The 19405-nt window shown below is 42.5% G+C and overlaps 2 protein-coding genes across 2 annotated transcripts in view; both read right to left on the reverse strand.

Annotated features, from left to right (window-relative positions):
• Positions 1-19405, reverse strand: part of crocc2 (ciliary rootlet coiled-coil, rootletin family member 2) — a 37818-nt gene that overhangs the window by 14652 nt on the left and 3761 nt on the right. The window contains exons 4-16 of the mRNA XM_035175999.2: positions 7574-7732; positions 7403-7486; positions 6609-6712; positions 5012-5156; positions 4449-4555; positions 3703-3909; positions 2545-2641; positions 2266-2355; positions 2042-2170; positions 1751-1950; positions 865-1047; positions 295-439; positions 41-187 (exon numbers count right to left, since the gene is read on the reverse strand). Of these exons, the coding sequence (XP_035031890.2) occupies positions 41-187; positions 295-439; positions 865-1047; positions 1751-1950; positions 2042-2170; positions 2266-2355; positions 2545-2641; positions 3703-3909; positions 4449-4555; positions 5012-5156; positions 6609-6712; positions 7403-7486; positions 7574-7732 (1797 nt within the window). The remainder of the gene's footprint in view (positions 1-40; positions 188-294; positions 440-864; positions 1048-1750; positions 1951-2041; positions 2171-2265; positions 2356-2544; positions 2642-3702; positions 3910-4448; positions 4556-5011; positions 5157-6608; positions 6713-7402; positions 7487-7573; positions 7733-19405) is intronic.
• Positions 15701-18249, reverse strand: LOC118120755 (dynein intermediate chain 2, ciliary-like). The gene is made up of 2 exons (XM_035176006.2): positions 18047-18249; positions 15701-17699 (listed from the first exon to the last, which is right to left on the reverse strand). The coding sequence occupies exons 1-2, from the start codon at positions 18086-18088 to the stop codon at positions 15705-15707; spliced, it is 2037 nt and encodes a 678-aa protein (XP_035031897.1). The 5' UTR covers positions 18089-18249; the 3' UTR covers positions 15701-15704.

A 19405-nucleotide genomic window follows, 5' to 3' on the forward strand; every position in this document is an offset into this window, starting at 1 on the left:
TTCTAGTCTAAATCAACATTACAACTGCACGCCTACTGACCTGTAGCAGAATACGATTGAGTTCCACCTTGTCTTTGGCTAAGCCTTCACTAAGGGCAGCCATTTTGGACAGAGAATCTTTCAGTGCAGCCTCTTGATTCTGCAGTTTGGTGAGGGCTACCTCCTGTGCAGCACTCTGGGACTCCATCTGTGAAGTGCATCATGGACATGTATGAAAGATATAACCCACCAGGGCCCTCAGGAAGAATCCAGTAATCCAGATCAGGCTACCTGGTGCACATCAGAATATCCTACCTTGGTGAGAGCCAGAGCGAGGCTGGCCTTATCGTCTTCCAACACCTCCTTCTGCAGCGTGATTTGATTCAGACTCTCCTTCACAGTCACAAGCTCCCTTCGTAGATAAGAATGTTTCCCTTCAAGCTCCTCGAGGCTCCTATTGCTGAAACACAAAATATATCACATACATGACCCTCACACTGTTTCTCTGTCTCTCACACACACAGATTATTTGTATAAACAAAATCCCCTGATGGTAATCCATCTCCACTTTGAAAAATGTTGAAATTTGGTGCCAAAGGCCACAACACTGAGGGAGTTACTTTTTTGTTGTATCGCATGTCCTGCTCCAATTCTCAACTAATCAAATTTTTTTCAGCAAAAGAAACCCAGCAAACAAGGGGAACACAATTCCCTCTTGCATGAGTGCAGTAATGCAATGTAAATCATTTACATTTTCCTCCAAATGTCATCGGGGTAATGACATGTGTTACTGATCTGAACTCTAAATAAACGGAGCTTGAAAACAATCACGGGTGACGGGATGTGCGGTTGTGTAACGGTCATTCCTCCGTGCTCAGGCTGTACCCTCTCTGGGCCTCTGTGCGCTGGCGTGTTAGCTGCATCTCCAGATCCTCCCTCTGCTGCCTCAGGGAGTCCCGCTGTCTCTGGAGCTCCAGTGACATTCCCCGAAGTGCCTCCAGCTCAGCACGCTGGGAGTCCACCTCCTGCTGCAGCCCTGCGAGTAGCTTCTCAAGACTGGCCTTCTCACTGAGAGGTAGAGCGAGGCAGAGGAAAAGACAGGGGGAGAGAGTATGTCGAGGACAAGTGTTGCACAATGATCAGCATTATCATCACACTTGATTCTCTGAAAAAACCAACATCAACCAAACACTCATAACAAACATCTCTTCTACAGTGTTGTATAAATGTTGTTCTTGGAAAACAATGTTTGATTAAACATGAATCCAAGTATAATATTTGTAATCATCATATTATTTTTTTCAATAGACAACATTCACTGGCATTTTCACAAATAACAAGTCTATAAAATATAAAACAGAATACCAATCCATCCATTATCTATACCACTTTTCCTTTGAGGCTCATGGGGGAGCTGGAGCCAATCCCAGTTAACATTGGGCGAGAGGCGGGGTACACCCTGGACAGGTCTCCAGCAAATCATAGGGCCAACATATAGAAACAAACCATTCACACGCACATTCACAACTACAGTCAATTGAGAGTCTCCAGTTAACCTAACCTCAATGTACATGTCTTTGAACTGTAGGAGGAAGCTGGAGTAGCCAAAGAAAACCCACGCAGACACAGGGAGAACATGCAAACTCACACAGAAAGACCCTAACCAGACTGAACCAGGAACTTTCTTGCTGTGAGGCGACAGTGCTTTAAAATAATCAACTTCTTTGACACAATCTAGGAAATGGACAATAACTCCATGATGAGTTCGTACCTTGAGATGAGCTCCAGTGAGCGGCAATATCTGTTGCTCTCTCTGAGGCTTTCCTCTGAGGCCTTTTTAGCCTCCTGCATTTCTCTTTCTACTTCCTGGATCTTCTGCTCCAGCTCTCTCCTCTCGATCTCCCTCTCCTGCAGGTGATGACGCAGAGTGTCCACTTGCTCCAGGGCAGCATCTAGACACCCATGCAGGTCCTGTGGTTTGTATGTGAGAGCATCCTGCAATGTTGTTACAAGGTTTTCAGGATATTGTTGGAGTAGGGAGGACAAGCCTCTGCTGTCGTACCTGTGTTTGTTTCTGGTGCTTGGAGAGAGCAGTCTGCACGGCCATCAGTGTGGTTTTTCTTAGAGGAGAGCGGCCATGAAGAGGCGAGGACACACTTTCAAAGCCGCCATCTCCTTCTCCGCCAACCAACTGCACATTAGTGACAGAAAGAAGAGAAAAGGATTTATGTTCTTATATGATATCAAACTGCACAGCTTAGCTTAATGCTTTGTTTTTCCTCTGACCTGGTGAACATGACACAATATCTTTTGGAGGTCTTGGATCTCAGTGCGGAGGGCCTCCATCTCTGCTTTATCCTCCGTTCTCCTCGTCTCCTGAGCAGGAAACAACTGAGGTTAGATTATCAACACACATAGAGCAAGATTGACATTTGCCAGACTGCAGCCCTCTAGACAAGGAAGTTGTGGAGTTTATCAAACCTAAGGTCCAGACTACAGCCAATTTAGCCCCCTCTAACCACCCGCCTATCTGCCACCTCCCACTTCTGAGTGCCGGGGTCCCACCATCCTGTCCAGACTGATCTGCATGGTCGTGAGGCTGGCATCCTTCTCGCTGTTCTGGCTCCGGAGGTGCTTCACAGTGTCGGACAGCTCCAGGATTCTAGAAACACCAGAGACGTAGACAGAGAGTGAAATCAGACGCACAGTTCCCTGAGTCCCTGACATGAATTCCTCCTCTCCACCAGCCATCAACACTATCATGTTGTCTGAGTAGAACCATGGGATTAACTAGGACTTCTGATAAGATCAAAAAGCAGCTCAGATCCAGAACACAAAGACACTGACATTCCTGCCGTCTTTTGACTGGAGTGTATAGGGGATGGTACTTGAATCTTTATCAGCACACGAGCAGAGGTCACAGAAAATGGTTTGATGTGCATGATTTTTATGATCAAAGCCTATACACTAATATATGTGTGACATTGCCGCTAGGGAAATAAATTGGACTTTCTCTGCAGTCATATGAAGAACTGATGAGAAAGTTGCCCTATACATGACCTAACACTCAGTCTATTTTTTTTCTTTTTGACAGTCCTGGTCAGTTAGACAGCCTGGAGACTGTGGGAAAATATAAACGTTGGATTTGTGCTACCAGTCCAATTTGTATGATGAGGTGAAACCTTGAATTAGGCTTACCACAGTATCTGCTGTCAGATATGTTTTGTATCCCTTGATTCTATAGTTTAAGCCCATGTGGACAGTGTAATACATCCTTATTCACAGTTTTCTAGCAGTTTTTGGATTTATAAGATTTTGTGTATAAATGGGACATATGGTTCTTAATTTATCAGGTTCTTCATTCACTATAGTAATAAGAAAACAGAGAGTTGTTTATCTATAAATAGTTCCTACTTTGATTTTCCACTTGGATAAGTGGGTACAGTGAGACACATTTTAATTGAAAATGTTCTTAATAGAACAACAGGTCGACATTGGGTTTAAACGTCATGAGTAAAATTACTGAACATGTATTTAAATGAAAATGTTTTGACTTTTGTGAAATAAGTTTGGAGTTTTTTTTATTGTTTCAGTCATTACTGAAATACACGTACTGGTCCTTAAACTAAATGCAGGTTCAAGTAATAATAATACTAGCTGCTTTCAGAGAAACATGAAGGAAGCCTTGTGACAACCAGGCCCAGACAGACGAGACAACTTTACCTGGAGTTAAGATCAACTTTCTCTGCATCCCATCGTCCCTGGAGCTGCATGGCCTCTTTCAGCTTGTCCTTCAGCTGCCTCTCCAGCCCTGACAATTCCACACCCCCAGAGGTGTTCTCCTGTGTTACTCTGGCCTCTAGGTTCACGCAGGTAACATGCAACTGCTGGCTGGCAGCGGCACACTCCCCGCGCATATCAGACAGAGTCCTGTTGAACAGAGTCATGTGCATTTAGGTTTACAGAACGTATCATAGGTTTGAAAGAGTAAGGAAACACAACATGCTGTTTTCATTCATAACAGTCTGTTTGTATTTGAAAATGATGAATATCTGTAGTGATTAAGCTCCGGTATCAAGACTCACTTTGAAGTGTCTTCAGTTTGAATTACAGTACATGATGTGACGTGATCACAGCTGTCTATAAGCCGAAGTAATCATTATTAAAGCAAATTACTCTTCAGCACTGCTCACAGAGGTTCAATATGATAGAGGCCATGTCCCATAGAGCCCCAGCTTTGTCCTGATGGATGATTTCAACAGTGAGCAGAAACACCTTAAGACATCTTTTCCCCAGTGATGAAACAATGAGCAGGGGAGACTGGCGACCCCATTGACCTGTTCCAATTTGATCCTTGCCTGAGAGAAATGCACTGTGGGTGCTGTCGTGAGTGTGAGACACAAAAGAGGTGGGGGTTCTTGTGGAATGCTGGGTTGCTGGTGGGGTTTCTGGCAGCACGCCACGCTCACCTGTCAGTGAAAGTCCTGAGCTGGGTGAAAGTGCTCTGCAGGGAGGAGGCCTGGCGCCACAGCGCTCTGACACGAGCCTGTTCACGACTCAAGCGGGAGGCACATGTCTGCAGAGAGGAGCAGACAACAGGGGAGCTGGAGACTGGAGGGTGGGTGGTAAGGGTTGCGTACAGCAAATGATGGCACCTCTCATTTTATTGTGATACCAAACAGATGCAATACTGGAACTCCAGGATTCATACTGGCACACACACAAATAATTGGATTTCCCTGAATCGACAGATGTAGCCCATTTACAGCACAAACACCAGATTGTTTACACAAAATGTTCCTCCCCCTCAGCAGTTGGAATGTTTTCACAGGAAACAACAACTCAAAAATCATAGCGATGAAATGAACAGGGAATGAGAATGAATTGACAAAACTGGCTATGAATGGAATTCCTACCCCATGTGAACTCAACTGGAGTTTAATTGCACAATCTCTGTGCAGAAAGGGATGAACTTGAGCTTCCCCTGTTGCTTTTTCTGACACAAGCTCTTCATTTTTGTGGTTTTTCTCACCTCTTGCTCTCTCCGCAGACGAGTATCGCGCAACTCAGCATCTTCGCGGGCCTTCCACAAGCTCTCTGTCAGCCCCTGGTTGGAAGCGCCTGCTTGCTCCAGATGTTCCCGCAGCACAGAGTTCACTTGGCTGAGGCTGGCACACCTGGAAGGAGCAAGACTTATGACACTGAGAGGCCATTTGGCACTTTTTCCCTGTCACGAGAGCCTCCTTATACCCCAACCACAGCAACCAAACTTTATAGCTTATGTAGCCGGCACATCACTCTTACATCTGAAGCCTGTAGATCCACCCTCGCCAACCCAAGTTACAGGGCGAACATGCGTGACAGTTTTATAGCATCTGTGTCAACTTAGTTCTAATTTCAACCAGATCTAGTAGAGTCATTTACAAAAATGTTTACATCATTCTCACACTGACTGAACACACACGCTGTTACAGTGTGCATGCCATATTACTGAGTTATCTTATCCCTCTGAGATTGAGCCAAACCCATGTTTGCCTGTATGGTACTGTATAATGTTGAAAGGGAACTGGGGCGTAGGGCAAGAGGGATTCAATACGCCCAATTATTGGCAAAAACATATATGTAATGGTTGTAGAATTATCTCTACATTACACTTTTATTACAAAGTGTTAAAGCTTGGTAAAGCTGCAGTAAAAATGATCAGATCCTGGAAAATGTTCCACTATGGGTATTTCAAATAAATTTCATAACTGCATAAATTATAGAGCATTAAACCCTGGCCTCAGCTGCAGAGCTAGGTCCATAGTTAATGGGAAGCATCATTAAAATGCTTTGGAGAAGGAAGCCAACATAGCCCCACTAATTTTCACTGACAAATTGGACGGTGAGATTATCTGCCAAGGTCAGGTTCTGCTTTCTCCCTGTAGCAGAGGCAGGACAAAACAGCAGGAGAGATCAATCAACTACTGAGAACATCTCTGCTGCAAAGATATTGTCAGATATATTTCAGCTCGATTTCTGTCTCAAAAACAATTGCTGCCTCACAGTTGTGAACCTTAGCAGCCGGGTAAAATGCATTATACCCCCTTGTCTGTCCAGACTTATATATGTCGAGAAGACTTTGGGGGAATTTATTAAAATCTATTAGGAGTTTTTGCAGAATGTTATGATGTCACAGTGAACTTGACCTTTTACCTTTTGGATACACAACTTTATCATTTAATCCTTTTAGACATTTGTGTGAAACTTTGTCATAATTAGCATATCAATTATTGAGTTATGGCCCAAAACATGTTTTATGAGGTCACGGTGATCTTTGACCAACTAAATCTAATCAGTTCATCCTTGATTCCAAGTGGACGTTTGTGCCAAATGTAATGGAATTCCCCTGAGGCGTTCCATGAGACGTCATGAGAATGGGGTGGTGGTATGGTTGTACAGAAGAAAACCTGAAAACATAACGCCTCTGTCTACAGTTAAGGCCAACACAGAGGTATAAAAATAGGAATGACAAACTGTGCATTTTTTCAAAAACTTCCTAACATACTGTATATTACTAATGAAAACAGAACTTGCACAACTTTCCTTATTGGCTTGGTAGGCTACTCTGCATGGTGCCCATCACTCACCTCTTCTGCTCCTCCTCCAACTGTGCAGATTTATTCTGGATTGCAGTGTTGAGATCCTGCTCTGTCCGCTGGTGACGCTGGGCTGAGTCCAGTTGGGCCTGAAGCTGCACACACACACACACACACACACACACACAAAACTACTTCTCACATCCCAATAACACTTCAATGTATCACAGTGGCCACAAGTTAGCAGTTGCCTATTAAAGCGACATAATTTCTGTGTAATTCTGCGAAGCCAAATTCTCTGTGGGAGCCACTCAGCCAAGAATAATATTTGGCTGAATAAAGTATATTCAAATAAAATCGTATTCCCAACATTTACTTTTCATTTATGCATGATTCATTTAGAGCTTGTTCAAATTAAGCTTGCAAAACACTTCAATTCAAACTAATGAGCATAAATGATGTAAATCTATTGCAATAAAACTGTTACATGGGGATATAATTGTTCACAGTCCTCACATCTAAATGAATTAGAATAAGTCAAAACAGAAACATTGGCTTTCCTGGAACAAATGTGAGTCAAATAATTTAACATTGTTTTGAATCATTTGTATTTGTACACTGTAACATGCTGACATTGTGATAATGCTGTAATAAAAAAACACTTCTATTTAAAAAACCTGAAAATGGAAACTATTGCATGAATGTTTACTACCAAGACAATATCAGTTAATCTGTCACATCCAAATGTTTTGGGGTAAGGAGCAGGCTGGATTCCATTGGAGGTTTTGAGGGTTTAAATATATGAATACTTGATGCTTGAAGATGATGCTACAATCTCGACGTACCAACAACCTCATCTTCTCAGACTCTGAAGTCTTCTCTAGCACTTGCTCTTCCAGCTCCCCACTCCTCCTCTTGTACTGAAGAACCTGGAATAAAATTTTTTAAAAAACAGTCTGATCAGTTGAGCTAAAGGAGTCATCTTGATCATTCTGAATTTCATTTGTTGTTGTGACCTTGGTCTGCAGCTTCTGAACAAGTTGGGCTTGTCTCTGCTGGGCCTCCTGGTAGAGCTGCAGCTTTTGACTGTAAACCCTCTCCTTGTTCTGCAGTTGCAGGGATCTTGGTGATGAACTCTCCTGGTCCGAGTCCTGCAGCATCAACATCTGATCGAGCTGGATGGAAAGGGAACAAATGAGCTTCAGTGAGCTGGACAATGTGACAGGACTGTGCACATTACAATAGATGGTACCCAAGCAATTTAAGTTAGCAGTTAATAAGAACCTTTTTATAGTCTAATGTAACAGCCGTGCGTTAAATCCTTTGTGTACAAAGATTATTATATGCTATTTCAGGAAAGTGTTAATATTAAATCCCACCGTTCACAAGGATTTATTGCACACTGAATGTTCTGGATTGTATTACATAACATGGGTGAATTTAACTACTAGACGATCTCATCTGTTTCATCTTGATGTGTTAATGATAAATACTTGATAAGATAAATCTGCTTTCAGATGAGTCATTCAGCAGTTTTCACTGATGAAGAAACAAAGGCGAAACTCAACCAGAATGATGACATTCTGTAATAGGCCACACTCAGCAAGTACTTTTACTTTGAATACTTTAAGTGCTTACTTACTTTAGCAGAAGAGTTAATATGGAATTTTTTTCTTCTTTTTTTGTACTTTTACTTAAGTAAACTGTTTGAGTACTTCCTCCACCACTGTTGGTAATTACCATCATCATGATTCAGTGAGATCAATAGTGAGAAAATCTAATAATTGCATCTCCTCCATTAAGACCACAATCCTTACAATTTTGATTGACAAGACACATTTTGAAGACCTACAGGAGGGCTGGACAAACAGTAGCTGGGCTTCAAGATGAATTGAAGAGTTGGGATATTAATGAAAATCCACAGAGTGTCTGAGTACAGTATGTTTGCACATTAGTCTTGTGCATGTGTGTGTACAATACTCCTGCTAAATGCATCTAAAAACAAAGATAAATGTACTGGCTTCGTTCATTGTGGACTCTCATATCCTCTCCCATATCTGAATCCAAATGTCCTGTAACCTCTCAACCTCACACAACCTAAACTCCCTGTGCACCACCCACTCTCTGTGCTGGTGCCAGACACCCTGTCCTCACTAATACAAACCACATGGCCCCAGAGCACTACAACACACTGCGTGCCTCCAACTGCCCTTGCCGACTTCTCATTTAAAAAAGAGAGGAAGAGAACCCCCCTCCCCTGCAACACACTCCAAACCACCATCCAAGCACTTCAAATCAACCCCGAGACCCACTCCCTTCCTCCTCTCCTCTGTACCTCATCTCTTCTCTGGGTGCTTAATCTCTCCAGCAGGCTCCAAGAGAGCCAAGACAATAGTCTCACTGTTCCACACTGGTCCCGGCCACTTTGCCACCATTATTAACACATTTCCAAATGCCCCTTTCAGAAATTTATACAATAAACTGCACGAACGGCCATCATGCACTTGGCTCTGTGCGTTTTGGTGTGTTTCTGGGACCTGGGGAGCACAAAAGCTTCTTTTACTGCCCGTTGTTGAGGTGACAGCTTTAGAGACTGAGAAGAGAGGAACAACATGGGCGGAGTGTTTGAAACACACAGAACTTCAGCAGCTGTGTTTAAAGGGAATCCTGGAAACAGCTGTGTGTGGAGCATTAGTGATTATGCATCTTTTCAAATATTTTGGCACAAAAACGGCAATAACACTGACTTACTAACAAGCATGCACTGTATAAATACACCTTGAATAAATGGCCTTAAAACATGGTTTAGTACAGTAAGTGAACACAATATAAATTTGGGGGAGTTAAGGAGGGGTCTAATGTTGTTAAATCTTAAGGGGGAAATAAACAACAGTACAACAGAGACCATACTGCACTGCGTAAGAATATAAAAAAACATTAACACATGAAGACACTCATAAACGCAAAATGCTAAATTATTAACATGCACATATTGGCCTCTTATAAGATCTATGTGGGGGGCAATGGTGCAAACTGAACACCCATCCATTATGTAGCTAGTTAACAAGGATATAAACAATGTGGGATTAAACATTTTAGTAAAAGCATGCAACATGTTTGTCAGGCTTCAAGGAGACACATGCATGCATGCACACACACACAGGATTTCTGCAGGTTTCACCGAGTCAAATTTCAGATTTATATTAAGTACGAGAGATATGAAGCAATATAAGATTCCAAATGGAGTCCCGATTTTAAGATACGGTGAAGTAGACAAGTAGAGAATAACCCTCAAACACCACGCTATCTCTCAAACTACTGACAGATACAGTCTGTCCCACATCAAAGCCAAATGTTCTGAGATTAATTCTGACCCGAGTGTTTGTAGATCATCCGTTATCAGTTCCAAGTTGGTCTTGTTTGTAGTTTTATTAGCCAAGGTCAGAGAAGGCAATTTTATTAATAAAGCACCTTTCATACACAGAGGTAGATTGAAGGCGCTATTACAGTAGGAAAGGACCTAAACTTGCAGAGGCAACTATGCCATCAAAACATTTCTCTCAACTTAAAATCTCTTTCTCTTGAAAATCTAATTTTAAAGTGCAACAGAAGCAGAATTAAATGAACCTTTACATAACTACGAGTTACCTAGATGTATTTAAGTTCTAATACATAAAATCTTCACATTTTTAAAGATATTTTAGGCCCTAAAATTAAATGTTAGACTTTAATAATCCCTGACACTATACTATTTGTTAAGGATGTAAACAAAACTCTAGTGAGCACCTTTAATGGCACATATCCCGCGGCAAGCAAGCTATTGATTAATTAACTCAAAGGATCCACACATTTTGAAACACATTGTCTTTAGGGTTTCCCAGATGCTGCATCTGCACGTGTATGCCTGTCCTTCCTTGCTTTGCACTCAATGACCAGGTACTCCTGGAAACTCCGAATGGTCCCTGCTCTGCCCCGATGAGGAGGGTTGTTTGTGCTTTTTCATACATACTGTAGCTGCAGTGTGTGGGCTACTTGCCAGTGCCTCGCCCCTGCTCCTCACACTACAGAGAGGGCGCTTTTTTTTTGGTTTCTCCCCAGTCAGCTGTAAAGCAGGAGGCCGGGGGCTGCTCTGGATTAGCCATGCTTCGTGCAGGAAGCTCCCGGGGGGACGCCATAACGGTCGGCTGCAGAGACCCCCACTTTAACTAAACTCTACGACACTGCCATCTACTCACTTGCCCTGCTTGCATCATTAAATATCATCACTCTTTTCTCCAAGTGAGTTTGAACTAATTGTCATTCACAATACACCCATCGAGTGGTGACTGTAAAAACTGAAGGCACAAGAAAGAAGCGTGTAATTCCAGTCCTCCATCGGCCCTAACTTGGGGGCTTACAGTCCTCACTGGGGGCCCAAAAGTGTGCATACTGAACACCTTTACTATTTACAATCTGCGGAGTACAATCTCTTTTGAGCAGCCTTTGCGATCCTGTAAAGTGAGCTGAGCCCAGTCTCAATTGAGCCTAACTCTTTGAGGTAATATAATGCCATTTTGCAATCATGTTCAACATCGGCCTTTTTGTCATGGTATGTTTTATGCTTCCATATGGTTGCTATGGCTCCTTTTATTTTTGTTCTATCCCAAGTATCTGTTCCTTGAGCCCCACTTATGTTTCCAAAGCGAATGACGGTTCAGCCTCTTAAAATGTGCTTTGAATTAGCTTTTTATATTTCTTGATATTTATGATTTGTGCCACTCCTTGCATTGTCTCTTTTGATAAATATTTCAAACAACATCAAGGGATAATCTTGCTTTGAATCATCTGCCAACAAGCAACAAGAGAATCATTTTCAAGGCCCTTGTGAAGGCTTTGGTGTTTGGCCAAAAGTCTCTGCCTTGCTCATGTGGTAGATCAAAATCCAATCCATTTCACTTACCAAATTATAATTACAATATTCTCTCAATGGCTGAATGTCACAACATTTGGAGATCCGATAACACCAGTTTATCTAGTGTTTCAGCTGGGGTTTTGTAAATGTCTATGAAAATGTCTCTTTTTCTACTATATAATACCAGCTCTGTTTATCCATTATTGTTTATTTACACAGAAATATATTTCCAGGCATATCGAGCAACAAGTCCATATCATCAGTCCTCTCTCTCGCTCTATCTCTGACTCACCCAGGGCGACATCTGGCCACGAGTGCGCGGTCCAGCCAGCATGTGAAGGGTTACAGCTGCAATCGTTTTCCCTGGCTTGGCCTGGGCCCAGAGGCTTAATAAAGGGAATTAATGGAGTGCACTATCTGTCAGATTCCTAAACACAGCTGGAGCGGATGTCCATCGCCCCCAAGCTGCCCAAAAAACTTACTATCCTACTTCAACAACATACCCGCTCCCCCCTTCCCCTCGTGTTACCCCCTGAGTGCTGACTCTGTGAAAGAGCCCCAGCTGATTGTGAAAGCTGTTTATGTATCATCGCTGACCATAATTACACAATGTGGGATAACAAACAAGGAGAACTGAAGTGAGGATGGGGAGCAGCAGTGCATGTGTTACCATGGAGTGTGCGTTTGGGTTACAGGGACAGCTGCTGTGATGGCACACAGGGATAAAAGTGATCTGTGTAAATACAGCCAAACTAATAATACATGCTGTGTACTCATAAGCATGTGTCTGGCCTTGCACACAAATACCCGTGGCAAGGACAATGTTGTATAAAACCTGTACACACACACACACACACACACACACACACATGCTCCGTCAGTTTAAGGCTTCATATTTGATTAGACACTCTTGACATGCAGAGAAGAGCTGAAAAGTGTGCTTCATGTTTGACTTTTAAGTCAGGTGACAGGATTCGTCTAATGCCAAATTTTGACAGGGTTTAATGGAATACTTTCATCAAAAATTCTGCACTGGGATGGGCTTTTAAGCATATTTTCTCTAGGGAAGGCAATTCATTTTTACAATTTCATGATAGTTGAGGGAGTCCGACTTTTTGGCAGTGTTCCACTCAAACCTAAAGCCTAAATGAATGGTTTTGTGCCAGCAGTAAAAACAAACTTGAAACAGAGGGGGGTGGCAGAGAAAAAGGGGACAGTAACACAATCTCTAAAAACAGACTTTTCTTTAGGTCCAACTGTGTTTGACAGGGCTCCTATGAAGAGACCCAGGGGAATCAAGATTTCAGAGTGCACTGGCAAATGGCAGTTGGTGTCAGAAATCATTCACCAAGAGTTTATCTTTATCCAACTGACTGCCACACTGCAGCTTTATGCAGGCAGCCGCTAAGTGTTCATGCAGCAGGCTATGGAGGTCTACGTCTGAGAAAATGCACACTGGCGGGGCTCCAAAAGCAACACAGAGGGTTCAGAATTCAACCCTACATGTTCTCCAAACTCCTGAGGCCATCCAACTCAAAAAAACTAGGTCAAGGTTTATCCAGGTCCAAGTGCAATTTTGCAGGGTCACCAGAGATCACATTGAGTGACTCAACAGAGCCACAGAGGAAGGCTTTCAGAGTCCAGGTGTGACTTCACCGGTATTGCGTTAAAGGTCTTCTGTCAGGTCACAGAGACTCAAGTAAAGCTCGGGCAAGATGGCAATTAAGGATCTGAATGTTTCTGGACTTCAGCTGACATTGTGACAGTAGGACCATTCGAGGGATTTCAGGAGAGATCATCAGTAGTTAGGCATCATATGTATCATATGAACCCAGAATACATGTAAAGCAGGGGAAGTCTTGTTCCAAACTGAAAAATTTGCTTTAAAGGAATAAAGTCCCCCTCCAGTGAAAATCTGTTTTTTAATCAGGTTAACATTTGTGCCATAACACATTTTGAGTTGAATAAGCCGCAACACCATGGCTGAGTATTTCCAATTTAACACTGTAGTAAACAAAAGCCCAGTCTGAAAAAATGGACTCAGACAGCCAGGGTTTGTGATGTCACAAACGTAAGAAACCAATCCTGTCAACTTGTGGGTGGAGCTCAGTAGCTGGAAAAGGCTCCTCAACTGCAGGTGGGCTGTGAGGGTGGGGAGATAGACGAAGGGACAAAGAAGTGTAGGGGGTGTAATTAGTTGTATTGTTTACAAACAAACAAACAAATAAAGAAACAAACAGATAGGGGTGAAAGCAAAACCTCCTGGGTGGAGGTAATTACCTTGTCAGACTGCATTGAGCAAGTACTGTAGGATGAACAGGAAGATACCTGGACCCCACCAAGCTGAGAGCGTTTCAGCAACACATGCAACCAAAAACTGCTGCAGCTGGTCTTTTACTCTTGTCCTTGAGCAATGTCCAAACTATCAAGACAAATTTCGATAACATTACACCATGTAAAATATACAGGGGAGTAAGTTCACGCTGAGGGCAGCTGGGACAAATGCTGACTTAAAAGGTTTCTCACATGATCTTGTGGACCAATGATATTCAATAAAAGTCACTATTTTTTCAAGCCTGAAAATCATATTAGATGTAAATAGAGCAAAATTCAGCAACATGACTGAAATTAATTAATCAGAACATAATCTTATAGCATTTTTACTTGCTCACATTTTCTTTTAAGAGTTAATTGCAACAACCTGTGTTTCACAGCTTTGTAAACCATCAGACAAAAGTTTTCACACAAAACGACCTAATAAATGTACTGTAAGCTTTACTGACAATTTGCTTTACATCCTAAATTTTAACAATAGGAATCCTCATTGTATGTTATTACCAAAAGCCACTGAACAGTTGTGAATATGTAGTGTCTGGCTGCTTCCTCAAGACCAACTTAGACATATCAATATAAGCCTGAAATTAAACAGACAAGATTAACATAGTCATAATGTATATAATATATTCAGTGCTATGAATCCTTTGGCAGTAAATGCTGAGGGAGAAAGCTAGATCCTTTTTCGACTGCTGGCGTATATGTTAGTTTCATCCGGGTGCCACAGTCATTTGCCTCAAAGGCATTGCTTAGCACTTCACATTAACATCACACAACAGCAAAGCTGCCAAACTATCATGCTGTTCTTCAGGGAGAAAATAATTAGGAGGAGACAGGAGTTTTCATGGAATAGACGAGTCACAACAGGAGTCTCATAATGAACCTCTTGACTTATGAGACCAAAGAAAACTCTCAAGCTACATTAGCAGCTATGATATCTCTGATCATTCTGAAGAAAAATAAAGGCCTTGTACTAATCCGTCCCCTCCACTCTTCAAATCACTACTTAGTGGTGTCAGTATCAAATTCCAACTACACTAATGTTTTATGGCTGGAACTCAACAGCCGGGGTAAGCCTCACTGTGATGGAAGTTTTCTTAAAGATCTCGTCAAGCTCGGATACGGTAAGGGTAAATCAAAGGATGACTTTAATTCTGCAAATGACCGTATCTTTGCTGTGTTAAGATCCTGTTTGTGACGCCAATTTGTTCTGTACGTTTTCTGGAAGCTGGTGAAAGGAGAACTCAGGCAGCAACTGGTGTCTTATCCAGAAGAGTTTAATGTAGACTTGATGCATCAAGGAGACCAGAAGGTGAAACAATATGCAAACGCTAACAGAGTTACATGAGCAATTGTCGCCCCCTGAGTCAGAAGAAGTCTCCCACAGCCTCGCAATTTATCTCCCTCATGTTGCGTCACCCATCCCAACACCGAATGCACGAAAGCATGCATACCTAACCTTTACATTTGGCCACTGATGTAATATGCAAAAGAAGAGTCAGTGCCTCTCTGTCTGGGCATCTGAATTATATATGAAAGTCAATGAGCGTAGATACAATGTACTGCTAGCTGGCCCTTTATCTATAAACGGACTATGGGTACTGCTTGGAGAGAAGGAAGATTCTGTGGAAAGTGTGAGAATGGTCAAAAAGTCTCTCACGGATTTTAATTTTTTCCCAGTGTTGCCTATGTATCCACTACTGCAGTATCAATCATGAATTATTAATAGTTTATGAATATTGATTAACAGCTTAAGGAAGATCAGAAGAAAACATTTTTAAAAAACATATACAATTAGTTTTCTTGACATGTCATTTTTACTGTTGCACAAACTGAGATACACAAAACGGAAGAGTATGAAAGAGAGTAAAAGATTGTATCAGGTTTGTGTGTTGGAGAGTGAAACATTAAACTGGGCGTTGCTACATTTCCTGCAGCAGCCTGAGCAGCGTCTCCATTTTGGCTACTTCCACTTCTGGACCTTCGAGCAGCTCCTGACCCTTCTTAGCCTTGGGTTTCGTGCGAAGGTTAGGGGAGAGTTTGAAGCTGGTGACATAGCCTCTGTCGTCACCCACTGTGATGGTGGGATTGATGGGGTTAAATTCCAGGTGCGTCAACTTCGTCCCTTTGGCCACAACAGACTGCCGACAGATAGGCTCATATTTGTTGATACTGAGGTCAAAAACATGAACTTTGCCATCTGCTGTGACAGCACCAAATACAGTGGAGGAATATGGAGACCAGGAAACATCTCCGACAGCAGCATTCAGGTCAAAGGTTAGCAATGGAGTGTTGACTGTATGGTTCCAGATCTTGACGGTCCAGTCCAAACTGCTAGAGACGAAAACTTTTGGGTGGAAGCAGTTCCATTTCACAGCATCCACTGCCATGCTGTGGGCATTGTAGGTCTCCAGTATATGGCTGGAGTAAGTCTTGGAGCACTTGTGTATTTTCCCTCCCTCTGTGCCAACTAGGAAGAGAGAGTCGATCTGTTTGTGGAAGTCAAACGCTGTACCACAAGTGAACATGGGCAGCTGTGCATCTTCTGGCCCTTCAGATACAGCACCAATCAGTGACAGTCTGATAATATCTGTGTAGAGCAGCTCATTCTTAACAAGTGTCCAAGACACAACACGGCCATCAGATGACACAGAATAGAAATTGTGGTTGTTGTCCATGTCATTGTTCTGCCAGCGTACCTGCCAGACAGGGTCAGTGTGCTTGCCAGTCTTAGCTGTGCTTTTGAGCACAGGCTCCACTCCCTCGTTGTTCAAATTGTAGACGGCCACACAGCCATCATAGAAGCCCACGGCCACCAGGTTAGAATGCTGCTTGTGGATGTCGAGACACAGGACGCCAGACTTGGTGGGGTAGATGTACTCTGGAAACGATGAGTTCTTAAACGAATAGAAGACAACCATGCCAAATCCCTGGTTCCTGAAGTCGTACGATCCCATACCCACAGCAAACAGGTCATCAAATTTGTTATTCCAGCAGAGGGCGGTGACAGACAGTGTTTTAGCTTTGTCATAATGGAACTTCCACAAAGGGAGAAGGGTGCCCTCCTGGTCCTTGAACTCATCAGAGGCATCTTCAAAGTATTTGAAATTTTGTGCTTTGTCATCAAATGTGTTTTGATGGATCATTCTTTCAAAGATCTTGGATGCTTTTCCTACTTCAGTGAGGTCGTCGCTCTCCATCAATATCACCCTCTCCGGTACTGTGTCTTTCTGCTTCTCTTTATTTTTTTCTAGTTTTAGCAGCTCCTCCACGTGCGCGTCATAGTTCTCCCACTGATTAGCATTGGCAGAGAAGTTGATGCGTGGAGGAGGATCAGTCTGGATGCTTTTTTCCCTTAGTGGGTTATTGAGGGTCTGGCTGGCCCTCTCACTGAAGTTGATCTGGTTAGGACGTTTCTTCTGCTTCTTGGAGGCAACACTATCTGGTCTGTCTTCTTCTCCAACTCCCTCCACTTCCCCTTCATCTTCTACAGGTGTAGCCAGGGTTTCATTTTTCTCCTCATCAGGTTCAGCTCCTGTTTCCTCTGTTACAGCCTCTCCTGGGAGACCCTCTCCGGCTATCATTCTTTTGGCCTCATCAGAGTCTTGATGTATAAGGCTGCCCTCCAACACAAAGTGAATAGCCACTTGTTCCACAACAACAGGCTTGTAGGAGTTGTCCTTGAAGCTGTAGCGTACAATATTTTCGGGTGCATGTGGGTTTTTGGCATCCAGGATCCTTGTGATGTCCTCTTTTAACTCAGCCTCAGTGAGCTCCAGTTGATCTTCAGGTTTAATAGGTCCTTTCCTATGAGACTCATCCCAGCCAACACCCTTATCCACACATTCCTCATCATCCTTTCCCTTTTTAGCAACTTTGGTTGGCTTCACTCCAGGTACCTTCTGAGCAGTTGAGCCCTGTGAAAACACAAACTGTGAAAAGCTGTACGGCTAAAACTGACAATCGCATAGTGGAAGAAGCATAATACTTACTCAACAATAAGTGTGCTGCTTTCACCTCTTCTCAACTTTATTTACAAACTTGTATACAAACATCATTACAGATAAGTGCTTGACACAGAAAATAACCAGCTACAGTTAAATAAACAGATAAATAAATATCAGTTCATACAAAAACAAAGCACTTCATACAAACATTTAGTCAAAAATGATTTATAACATAACTGTGCTGCTTTCACTTGTGGCGTCACAGCTTAATGTTTAACTAGTTAGAGCCAGCTAAACTAAACAAAGGTGATGCTTACCTTTTTCACCGAGGCTGCAACCTTGCTGTTTGGCCCAGACATCGCGAAAAGAATCCGGTTTGATGTTTTGATCGACAGTTGTTTGGTGAAGGTCTATATTTCCACAGAAAGTTATAAAAAATAAAGTTTAAACTAGTTGAGTTCGCTTAGTAGCAGCTGCCAGCTCAGTAAGGGCAAGCTCAAATCGTGGCAGCGGTAGCTTGTAGAGGCACTTCCGGTGGCAACAGAAACTGCCACTGATTTGTAAAGGCAGCCACACTGTGGGGCCTCTAAACAGTGTTACATCAAAGGCAGCTGCTTTTGATGTAACACTGTTTAGAGGCTGCTACCTTCGTTGTAACACTGTTTATAGGCTGCTACCTTCGTTGTAACACTGTTTAGAGGCAGCTGCCTTCGTTGTAACACTGTTTAGAGGCTGCTACCTTCGTTGTAACACTGTTTAGAGGCTGCTACCTTCGTTGTAACACTGTTTAGAGGCTGCTACCTTCGTTGCCACACTGTTGTGTTTGGGGAAGTTTTCTTCCCGCTGTAGTTGCTCTCAGACAGTGGCGGCAACTATCTAAGAGCAACTACAGCTGGAAGAAAACTTCCATCGCACTTAAAATACATATGTAAGTATATAAATTATTCACGATACAGGACAGCCGTTGTCTTTTGTGTATAGTGATTTTGTCAGATGACACTGCAGTTTTAAAAACAGTATCTTAGCAGCGCAGTGGATTTGGAAATGGCTTGGAAGTGATTGCTGGTTAACATGCATTCTTCATGGACTGATTTAACGTTGTTCTTGTGTTGTTCCATTGTTTCTGTCATTCGTTGTCAACAGACACAGGAACACATTTAAATGAGAAGGACTTTGTTAAGAATTCAGCCTTTTTAAATGTGAGCAGAGAGAGCCAGAGAGAAGCAAAGGGCTGTAACTGGCCAGAATTCAAATCTGACACAATGATATCTTGAATAGGCTAATATAGATATTATGTTATCTTGCAAAATTTAGCAACTTTTCAAACCGGCTTTAGATAGTTTCCATTAAAAGTTGTTTATTGTGGTCCCACAGCATCTTTCAGTTTCACGCATTAACCATAAACGGCCCAGCCATATACTAGGTTTTGACCTAGTCTTGTTCTGTTTCATGACTTTTCACACATCTAAAAATATCAACAAAATAAATATGCTATATATATCTGCCAAGCTAATTAAATTATATTTATAGCTTTGGCTTTAAAATAAGTTCCAAACGTAAGGCAAACAGCGGGTGTTCATTAGATTTAAGCAGCAGAAAGAGCGCAGTGTTATCACAAATGCCTGCTTTGTACACCGTGAAAAATGAGCTTTTTCTTCGACAGTCTCGAGGGAGGC

Source organism: Hippoglossus stenolepis, chromosome 14 (genome assembly GCF_022539355.2).
Source record: "Hippoglossus stenolepis isolate QCI-W04-F060 chromosome 14, HSTE1.2, whole genome shotgun sequence".
Taxonomy (NCBI): Eukaryota; Metazoa; Chordata; class Actinopteri; order Pleuronectiformes; family Pleuronectidae; genus Hippoglossus; species Hippoglossus stenolepis.